The 10,492-nt window shown below is 47.8% G+C and overlaps 1 protein-coding gene across 1 annotated transcript; it reads left to right on the forward strand.

Annotated features, from left to right (window-relative positions):
* The first annotated feature begins 480 nt into the window (after nucleotides 1-480).
* Nucleotides 481-9,381, forward strand: pcyt2 (phosphate cytidylyltransferase 2, ethanolamine). Its single transcript, XM_080516986.1, has 12 exons — nucleotides 481-755; nucleotides 3,351-3,439; nucleotides 4,301-4,462; nucleotides 4,581-4,732; nucleotides 4,817-4,858; nucleotides 5,675-5,813; nucleotides 5,930-6,012; nucleotides 6,230-6,307; nucleotides 6,676-6,741; nucleotides 7,279-7,344; nucleotides 7,640-7,728; nucleotides 8,092-9,381. The coding sequence occupies exons 1-12, from the start codon at nucleotides 631-633 to the stop codon at nucleotides 8,210-8,212; spliced, it is 1,212 nt and encodes a 403-aa protein (XP_080373112.1). The 5' UTR covers nucleotides 481-630; the 3' UTR covers nucleotides 8,213-9,381.
* Nucleotides 9,382-10,492: the final 1,111 nt, after the last annotated feature.

Below are 10,492 nucleotides of genomic sequence, written 5' to 3' on the forward strand. Positions count from 1 at the left end.
GTCTCTATTTGTCTTTTTTTTTTATTTTTTTATTAATGAAACATGGACGTTCATTGAGTTATATTGTATGTTCCATACTCTCAATGTAAATCTGTTTACCTTCTGGTCGAAATACAGTAAAATGTCTAACAAACAAACAACCTCTCATAGCTGTTGCATTATGCATGTTTTTACAAACTCGCCCTGGCAGCACGGCTTTGTGGAGAGTTTCAAAGCGACGAGGGAGCTGACGTTTATGGCACCGATATCTCAGTGTTGTCTTAAGAATTATTATTATTTTTTTTTTATTGAATGTTTTCTTTGAGATGTTTCCATTAGTTTGTGTGCTTCTTGTCCAGACCGGGGCTTCCCGCGGGCCGCCTCTGGCCCGCGGGCCTCACTGTTTGCTGCAGGCTGCCAAGTCACGTGACTCACGGGATTATGCAATCCGCGCGTCACCCCGAGCGTCCGATGTGACGTCACATCGGAGGCGTCGGCCGCTCCAGACTCTGACCGGGCGGTAGGAGGCGGCGGGGAGGGGGTGAGAACCGGAGCGAGGGACCGCAGGGCGTCCTCTGGGTGCGGGGAACCGGCTTTTAACCGCTCGTGCGAAAGCGCTGCGTTTCTCTGTCCGCGTGCAGGACGTCCGACATGATTAAAAACGGCCACCACGCGACCGGCGACCGACCGGGCGACGCCGGGAAGCCGGCCGCCGCCGCCTCCCCCTGCAGCCCGGAGAAGCGGAAGCGAGTCGTGCGGCTGTGGTGTGACGGCTGGTGAGTCCGTGCGGCCGCCGCCGGTGGTGTCGGTTGACACAGTCTGTTGACGGGTTTGTAGCTCGGTGTGTCGTTATGTAACGCTCCAGGTGCTAACATGCTAATGCTAACCGAGCGGCTTTAGGGCTTCATGACTGAGCGACTGGTGACGATGTGAACCAGCAGAGACTGGTTGGATTAGCGTGTCTCATTTAACCTCAACTAGTATGGATAACACGTTAATAACAAACCAGCGTGTCTAAACAACCCGTCCTGAAAGAGGCTGTTTGTCAGTGTAGCCGCTGCTAATGTTTATGGTTCAATAAAATGTGTTGAGTGAGGTCCAGTCTGTCCTCAGCCTCTGGACACTGTGTCCACCAATGTTTGTGTTCATGTCATTAAAAGTTAGGAAGAAGTCAAACTGGTCAGGCAGGAAGGAGCTGGAGAAGCACGTGGTTTAGTGGTTTACACCTCTAAGAGCCTGGAGGAATATCATGTCCAATATGTAGGATCACCTTCAACAAGCCCGCGTGGGTTTGTTTGTTTTGTTACCAGTTAAAAGTGTTTCATGCTGACCGATCACAGTAAACAGCTTGCTGGTATGGATTTGACTTGGTTACGTCTGTGACAACCAACCCAGGTTAAAGTCCTGTCATTACCACTCCCATGCACGTCAATGTTCAGTTCTCGTTCTATTGCAGTCACATCTTGTGTTTCCTTCAGCAGAATAGCTGAGCGTCACAGCAGATATTGATGGAAGGACACCTTGGACTTGTTCTGCAAATAAAACGTACTTCAGGTTGAATGTAAAGTTACTTTGTTGTGTCGACAGGAAATATTAAGTAGATAGTTTCATTATTATGTTGATTAGTGAAAACAAGTTGAAGAGAGCAAGACGCCTCAAATGAGTAAGACGCATGTTGGGACCAGTTGTCATTCATTCAGTGTAAAGACTGAGCTGAACATGTTGAATTGGACCGGCCGTTGTTGTTTACAGACTCTGACAACACCGTTCAGATCTTTTCCTGGTAAATAGTTCTAATATCAGATGTAAGTTTTGTCATTATGTTTGGTAGCTGCTTCTTTCGTACTAATTGCTGATGCTGGTGAACGTCATGCACGGTGTATTTCTGTTTTCCTGTAAACCTGCATTGTGTCGTGAGAGTAGACCAGGAACCTGCTCATGTTTTGTCTCTTCAGTGCTGGACTCACTGCACAGGACGGCCGGCGGGTCACTGAGGGCTCGTTTGACCTGCGCTGGTTAAAAATATCCATCATGGTAAACTCGCGGTTCCGCGTAATGCAAAGTGATATGTTGCTGTTGGAGTGGGCAGCAGTTGGGCAGGTTTTTTTTGTTGTTTTGTTTTTTTTGGAAGGACGTGCTGAGAAAGGTCAGGTTTCTATGAGGGGGGAGAAAAGTGTTTGTATTTACTACTTTATAGGTTAATCATAGTCAGACATCTGTGGCTTCTTATGTCGTTTTCATGCTAAATCTAACACTTGGTCATTTATATTTTAGAATATCACCTGAATAGATCATATTTGACTCTCTAGAACTGTAAAGCAACATTTTGCTGTCAGTTTTGTGCAAGTAAATATGAAATGAATCTTTTATTTAATCCAATATTTACTTAAAGCGTTCTCTACAACTCACAGATGAGTAAAACTCGTCATTGTCTGCATTTGCATTTCCTGCCTCCGTACACAGTGAAAGTGCGAGGCTGCAGAATGTCCCTGCGTAGCTTCATGAGGCCGCTCCTCAGTCCTCTGCACCGCCTTCTCCAGCTTAGGGTCGCGGGACGGCGAGGCTAATCCCCGCCGGCGATGACGGCAGGTTCGACCTGGATCAGACCTTCGTGAGACTTTTGTGAGAAACCTGGAGTCTCCAGAGAAAAGCCATGTGCAAACAGGGAGAACGTGCAAACTCCACACTGAAAGGCTCACCGGGAGCCGAGAGCTGTAATCATCAATCCACCGTATAAAGAGAGTGGAAACAGTAATAAAAAAGCTGCTTCATCCAATTAGCGTAATAAGTATAAACCTCCAGAAACATATATTTTAAGGTCTGTCTTACTGACGCTGCTTGCGAAAGACTGAAGCTGTGCATGTGTGTGTATGTGAACGTGTGTTGGCTGGACATAAATGCAGGAATGTGAATCCCTGTGGTGCAGAACAAGAACACACGTCCCTCCAGTCTCCAGTCTTTTACATTTGACTCAGAATGCACAACATGTTCACGATCTCAGATTGAGATGACTGGAAAACAAGATGTTTCCTCTTCATGTTGACACTGTGGAGTAATAGGAGGGTGCTTACCATATCTATTTCCCTTCTCACAGCTTATGTAATATGTTGACTGTGAGTTACTGAATGGCAGAAGGCAAATAAACACGGGCACACCGGAGACTCTGCTTATCATCACCCTTTGTCCACAAAGCGCTGTCATTGTCACCTCCGGTAACCCTCCAGCATCTTTGATTCCACATTACAGTGTCACAGTGAAGAAGAAGAAAGTAAGAAAAAGAGGTTGAATAGTTTAAAGAAGATTTGCTGGAAACACGTGTACGGTTGTCGTTCTGTATCTCTGTGTGGTGAGACGTGTGTCTCTGTCTCCAGTTACGACATGGTCCATTACGGCCACTCCAACCAGCTGCGGCAGGCGAAAGCCATGGGAGAGTTCCTCGTGGTGGGAGTGCATACCGATGGTAAGGCTGCACACACAGCTCCTTTTCCACTGTCTTCTGAAAGGTGCTTTTAGTTCTTTTCCCGCCCCTTGTTGCCACTGTTCCAACTTTTTTGAGAACTGAAAACCAATATGATCAGTGCTTTGATAAATGGTCAGTAATACTCATTAATGGCAGGAATCGTGAACACTTTTCTTGTAAACTACAAACACAGAGATCTCATTCATCTGATTAATGTCATCAGTCCAATGTAAATATGGACATATTAAAGCTCACTTTTATATTGCAGATGCAGGTTTTCCTCATTAATGTCGCGCCTATTACGAGTGTTTTAACCCTTCAACAGATACGTGATCGTGCTTAGTAATTTGCCTCGTGCAGGTGAATATGTCAGTTTTCATGCACTCATTGCAACCAATAGATCTTGTTGAGATTTCTAATGCAACGTAGCTCCTAATACACTAATAAGGTGGCCAGCTCACCCTGCTGTCTCTCGTTCTGCCGGCTCTCGGTGTGAAGTTCATGACTGCTACTCTTAATATACTGTGCAAAAAAATGTCTTTTTCCTGTTTTCACATTTGTAAATGAATCTTGTCTTGAGGATCAGGTTGAACCTTCTGTGTGGCCAGTGTTGTTCCTCCACCGTGTCTTTGATGCCTCATTATTTTAATATTATACAGACATTCAGTAATAAATCCTACTTTATTCAGAAAACAGTTTTGATTTTTTTTAAATGGGACGTGTGTGACTCTGGTCAATTTTGAACATAAAATGACTTATAAGAGTTAATTCAAATCTTGAGATTCAACAGTTTTCGGTTTAAAACCAGTTTTCCATCGTTTTCCAGTAGCAAACATTTTGCTCACTCCTTCCTTTCCAAAGCGGAGATTTCCAAGCACAAGGGTCCGCCGGTCTTCACTCAGGCCGAACGCTACAAAATGGTGCGAGCCATCAAGTGGGTGGACGAGATCGTGGAGGGAGCGCCGTACGTCACCACGCTGGAGACTCTGGACAAATACAACTGTGACTTCTGTGTGCACGGAGGTCAGCCGCTTGTTTTGACAATTGTTTTTTTTTAAAGTCTCCTCCGTACTGATGTTGTGACACTGTACTCAAGCTTCCTCATGAGATCCAGTGTTTTGTGTGTGTGTGTGGCTCCCAGACGACATCACGTTGACGGTCGACGGCAAGGACACGTACGCTGAGGTGAAGCGTGAAGGCCGATATCGGGAGTGTAAGCGCACTCAGGGGGTTTCCACCACCGACCTGGTGGGACGCATGCTGCTCATGACCAAAGCCCACCACAGCAACCTGGTGAGTTTTATTCGTCTCCGTTTCGCTTTTAAGCGCTGGTTTGTTATTTAGTTTGTTTCTCATTGGATTGATTTGTTTTGACAGGATAACCCAGATTACCAACAGCATACTGACAACTTTGGGAAGGTACGTGACATAACTTCATACTGAGAGTCATTTTTACTCATTTGTGTTGCCGCGAGCACCCTTAACGCCGGGCTACCCTTAACGCCGGGCTACCCTTAACGCCGGGCTACCCTTAACGCCGGGCTACCCTTAACGCCGGGCTACCCTTAACGCCTGGCTGCCCTTAACGCCGGGCTGCCCTTAACGCCGGGCTGCCCTTAACGCCGGGCTACCCTTAACGCCGGGCTACCCTTAACGCCGGGCTACCCTTAACGCCTGGCTACCCTTAACGCCTGGCTACCCTTAACGCCGGGCTACCCTTAACGCCGGGCTGCCCCTAACGCCGGGCTGCCCTTAACGCCTGGCTACCCTTAACGCCGGGCTGCCCTTAACGCCGAGCTGCCCTTAACGCCGGGCTACCCTTAACGCCGGGCTGCCCTTAACGCCGGGCTGCCCTTAACGCCGGGCTACCCTTAACGCCGGGCTGCCCCTAACGCCGGGCTACCCCTAACGCCGGGCTGCCCTTAACGCCTGGCTGCCCTTAACGCCGGGCTGCCCTTAACGCCGAGCTGCCCTTAACGCCGGGCTGCCCTTAACGCCGGGTTACCCTTAACGATGAGCTACCCTTAATGCTGAGCTATCCACGCTGTTACACATCACTTTGCCTTTACTCCAGCGTGGATATCAGTGTGTGCCGCTTCTGCAATGCTTTTCAAATGTGTTAACGGCGTCTTGTCACACCAGCGACTGTGAAGGTGAAGCAGAGGCCAGCAGGTCTGTCAGCTGCACTCGGACTCTCACAGAGATAAATGGTCCAACCTATCTGTTGTGTTCCAGGGACCCAAAGGTCACAGTCCATGGACGGGAGTGTCTCAGTTCCTGCAGACGTCCCAGAAGATCATCCAGTTTGCCTCAGGGAAGGAGCCTCAGCCTGGAGACACCATCATCTACGTGGCCGGAGCCTTCGACCTCTTTCGTATCCTCGTTTCGTGGAAGCGTCCGGAGTGGGTTGAGAACGCGGACGGAGATCATTCCTGTGTGGCGTTTTGCTTTGTTTTGCTTGTTGGTTCCTTGACGGCAGATTCCTCTCAGACATCGGCCACGTTGACTTTTTAGAGATGGTTTACAAACAAGCAGAGAGGCCCTACGTCATCGTGGGTCTGCACTTTGACCAGGTACACACACACACACACACACACACACACACACACACACACACACACACACACACACACACACACACACACACACACACACACACACACACACACACACACACTTCTGTTTTCTGAGCCACACTCACGTTTCATTTACTGACTTCAGTGTAGAAATGTGTCGACTAGATCTGTACAAGGTAAAGATGTTCTGTGTAAACCTCTCCCTCGTCTACAGGAAGTGAATCGATACAAAGGAAAGAACTACCCCATAATGAACATCCATGAGAGGACCCTGAGTGTGCTGGCCTGTCGGGTGAGGACACACACACACACACACACACACGCACACACACACAGGTGCTGGGCCCTCTGCAGGCTGCTCTTGGCCCTGCGCCCTCCGTTCCCTGCAACAATGAGGCTCTGTGGCCCCCCAGCACCATCGCGTGTCCCTTCACAAAGCGTTACACAATCTCAAGAGCGCCGAGCTCCGCCAGCACTTTCCCTCCTCTGACAGCAGGGCGCAGGATCTGGCAGGAGGCCAGCAGCAGCCGGCCCAAGTGCGCTGGGCTCTTCCTCGATTCCAACACACTGAGGGAATTTTCCACTCGCAGATTACAGCCTCTGATGTGAAATGTTCAAATCATCCAAAGTCACATTGCTGTGCTCCGTCTCTTTGCGCAGTACGTGTCTGAGGTGGTGATCGGCGCCCCCTACGCAGTGGGAAAGGACTTGCTGGATCATTTTAAGGTGAGTGGCTCCTTTGTGTGTGATTGTTGGAGCGTATTGTCACTGTTGTGCCCGTCAATGTGAAGAAAGGGCCAGGAAGTTCAGCCACGCAATTCAGTGCACTTTCAAAATGAAATGCATCCGAAAATGTTCTTCTGTCTGGAAGGAGGGTCGTTCCTTCAGCTGGGCTGGAAATAAACTTAGACAGCTGCACATTCAAACCAAATATCTTCTGGTTTTACTTCTCTGGAAGTGAAGCCAATGTGAAGTTTTAATTTGTGTCGGACTCTGCTGCATGTTTAGGTTGATTGGCTCTTCCTTTAAAAAAACGTTTTGTGGCGCCCCCTCGTGGATAACTTGAAAATAAGACGAACGTCCCTCAAATTCAACCAATAATTACGTTTTTGTATTATTTACAGTATTTATTAAAAATGTTGAACTAACTAACTTCTCTCCTCATGAATAATGTTTGCTGATATTAAACACTCATTAAGAGTTTGTTTTTTTTTTTTCTGACCTGGTAAAAGATTAACAAGGTGAGTTTGTTTACCTGTGCAGGTGGACCTGGTGTGTCACGGCAAGACGGAGGTGTTTCCGGACAAGGACGACTCAGACCCCTACGCGGTGAGTCCACGGCTCCACGCCGACACAGCAGCTTTTAGTTTTTTTCTGTCTTTGATGTGGAGCCGCTTTGAGTCGTGGTCTGAGAGCCGCTGCACCTCTTGAGCAGCAACAAAACACCTTCTGCAACCACTGAATATGGAGAATGTATTTGATCTTTTATTGATCAGCGGTGGTTCGGTAGACGTTGAGTTAAAGGGGATTCATCCCTCGGTGAGAAAGAGGCGACCTGCACAAAGCTGACCTTCGTCTCTCGCGGGCCGAGTTTGACTGAAGCCGGTTTGTTCTTGTCCCTCAGGAGCCGAAGAAGAGAGGCGTCTTCAGGGCCATCGACAGCGGAAACAATCTCACCACCGACGACATCGTCCAGAGGATCATTGAAAACAGGTCAGGCATCGTTTGCTCATGTCAACATTAAGAGAGGTTTTTTTTTTTTTTTTTTTTTCAAACTGAACTTTCTCCTGATTACGTCATTAAAACTGCGTCGTCAGTTGTTTTGACCTCCATGAGAACGATTCTGAGAGACGGTGACTTATCGATCCTGAAGCAGCACAACCTGACGAAATGTAGAGTCATTTAGTTACATGGTTAAGGGCTGAATATCAGCACTTCCTGTTTCACTTTGAAAAATAAAAACCATTAAATGGAATTCATAAGGATTGAGCCGGAAAACAACTCTGTTTAGATTGATTGTTTTATATCTTTTACTGAGCCCCTCCTCCCTCCTCACATGAGTTTTCTCCCACTCAGGCTGCAGTTTGAAGCCAGGAACCAGAAGAAGGAGGCCAAGGAGATGGCGGTGATCGAGGCGATGAAGAGGAGGGAGCAGCAGGAGCAGAGCGAAGCAGCAGCTCACGTGGCTCAGCAGTGAGAGTTGGAACAAACAGGTTCCCGGGCTGCACTCGGCTTTAAGGAGGTGGACCAGCACACGGAGACTGGGGGGGTTTTTATCCTCAGCTGGGTTGGCCAGTCGCTCGCCCCCTCTCTCTCTCTCTCTCTCTCTCGCTCTCGCTCTCGCTCTCGCTCTCGCTCTCGCTCTCGCTCTCGCTCTCGCTCTCGCTCTCTCACTCTCACTCTCACTCTCACTCTCACTCTCTCTCTCTCTCTCTCTCTCTCTCTCTCTCTCTCTCTCTCTCGCTCTCGCTCTCGCTCTCGCTCTCGCTCTCGCTCTCGCTCTCTCACTCTCTCTCGCTCTCGCTCTCGCTCTCTCACTCTCTCTCGCTCTCGCTCTCTCACTCTCTCTGAATCAGGGGTGAGGCTGCCTGCTTCTCCTCCCTAGGGGGGTTGAGAGAAGATCTTCAGGCCGATAATCCCCCCCCCCCCCCCCCCCCCCCCCCCCAAAAAAAAAAGGTCTCGACCTGCAAAGTCCCTTTACCTCGTCACAAAACACTTTGATCTTTTGTCTCACGTTAGTTTGTTTTGGTCCATGAATTCTCACACTGTCTTCACGTTAATCTACAAATGTTAGAAAAAGTTTGTCATCATTCATAACTTTTTGACAAAAGTGTTTAAATGTCATCGTCGGATATGTTTTAAATTTTTTTTTAACCAAATTAATTGTATGGACACTTCTTAGAAGTGGCGACACATTTTTAAAATTCACCGTCGGTTGGAGTTTTTCGACGTCACTTTGTGTCCGTCCTGAACGCAACTCTCCACCTCCCAATGAGATGAAATCATGCACATTGTGAAAGACAAGTAGTGCCTCGTTTTAAAGCTGTAACTAGTAAAAGGGCTCTTATTTTTTATGATCATTCTGAACTCTGATTCCACTCAGTGAGGACGACTGCAGCGTCAATAAACTTATTCTGTGTTTGTTTGGGGTTTTTTTTTTTTTTTGTGAGACAATCTAGGAAATGGAAGGTTTGGGGCCCAGATTCACTGTGGAAAGTCTGTTTTTTTCTGTCTTTACAGGAGAATATTGGAGGTGTTGTTTGTTTTTGTTTCTCTTCAAAATTCTGTGGCGTTAAAAACGCCGGCCACCTGTCAGTAGCTCGTTCTCACCCTGTGAACGTGGCTTTAATAAACCGTTGAAATGGGGGAGCCGGTGGAGTTTGTTCTGCAGCCCGACGTGTTTGATCAGCACATAGCGACGGTTCACCCAGGCGCTTGAAAACCAGGCTGCTCAGACACAGGCTGACCTCGCCGTCTGTCTCTCTCTCTCTCCGCTCTGACACTCACACTGGGAAACTTGCAAACTCTCACTTTATTACACACCAAGTGTCTTCAGTCCGCGTGAAGGATCCAGCAGCCGGGACACAAAGCCAAACCGTGCGTTTGACGTTTGAGGCCACAAACACTGAGACGCAGAGAGAGTGAGACGTGTTCAGTGTGGACGTTTCCCTTGTAATCTCACAAGTCAGCAGTCCAGCGTAGAGAGAAACCAGCCACATCATGAGTGCCACAAAAATGTCCCCCAGACTGTGATCCAGCACAACTTTCTTGATACCTTTAGGGAATTATGACAGCTGATTTAGTAGTGAGAGATCGAACCTGGGAACGTGCCCCTGTGAGGCCAGGATCAATTCACCGAATGGAAAACCCACAAACCTTTCCTAGAAAAAAAGTTAAGAAATGTTTCTTTTTTTTTCTAAATCAAAATGACAAATCGGATGTTTAACAAGCCTTCACAAATGAATACATTAATACAAAATACATTGTAAGTTTTATTGTCAAAATGTTTTTAAAAAAAGCGTCTGTAAATACATTTCTATAAAGCGGGACGCGTCCTGCTGTGCGCGTTAATGGGAAACACCTGTGGACGTTATATAAGACGAGTTATACAAGATATATTTCAAACTTTGCACATTCAGATTAACGGCTAATCCCGTTTGCAGGTTATGTGGGGATCAATTAAAGGCGTGTTTCGCGGTGGGATCGGGGGTTTTTCCTGCGGCGCTCAACGCGCACTGCACCGCACCGCAGCCGCGCGCAGGTAAAACCACCCGGAGCGCAGCGCGCACAAACTGCGGTTCCTCCGCACGTCACTTCCCCGCCTGCGGTGGGAGGAGGCTCACACTTCTTTTTTCTGTGTTCTTTTTTTTTTTTTATTTAGGGGGGGATTAACTAGGGTCTTTGCCAAGGCGGCAGAAGCAGATTTGAACTGCGGAACTCCGGATGCGTAAAACAAACAAAACAGTTCGAGTTTGTA

This window comes from Blennius ocellaris, assembly GCF_963422515.1.
Source record: "Blennius ocellaris genome assembly, chromosome: 3".
Taxonomy (NCBI): domain Eukaryota; kingdom Metazoa; phylum Chordata; class Actinopteri; order Blenniiformes; family Blenniidae; genus Blennius; species Blennius ocellaris.

What these genes read in the sequence shown, in the direction of transcription:
- pcyt2 (XM_080516986.1), top strand. Translation starts at nt 631, where the DNA reads ATGATTAAAAACGGCCACCACGCGACCGGCGACCGACCGGGCGACGCC. An exon ending in AAGCCCACCACAGCAACCTG is followed by an intron (nt 4,733 to 4,816) that starts GTGAGTTTTATT and finishes TTGTTTTGACAG; the next exon opens with GATAACCCAGATTACCAACA. An exon ending in ACGACTCAGACCCCTACGCG is followed by an intron (nt 7,345 to 7,639) that starts GTGAGTCCACGG and finishes CTTGTCCCTCAG; the next exon opens with GAGCCGAAGAAGAGAGGCGT.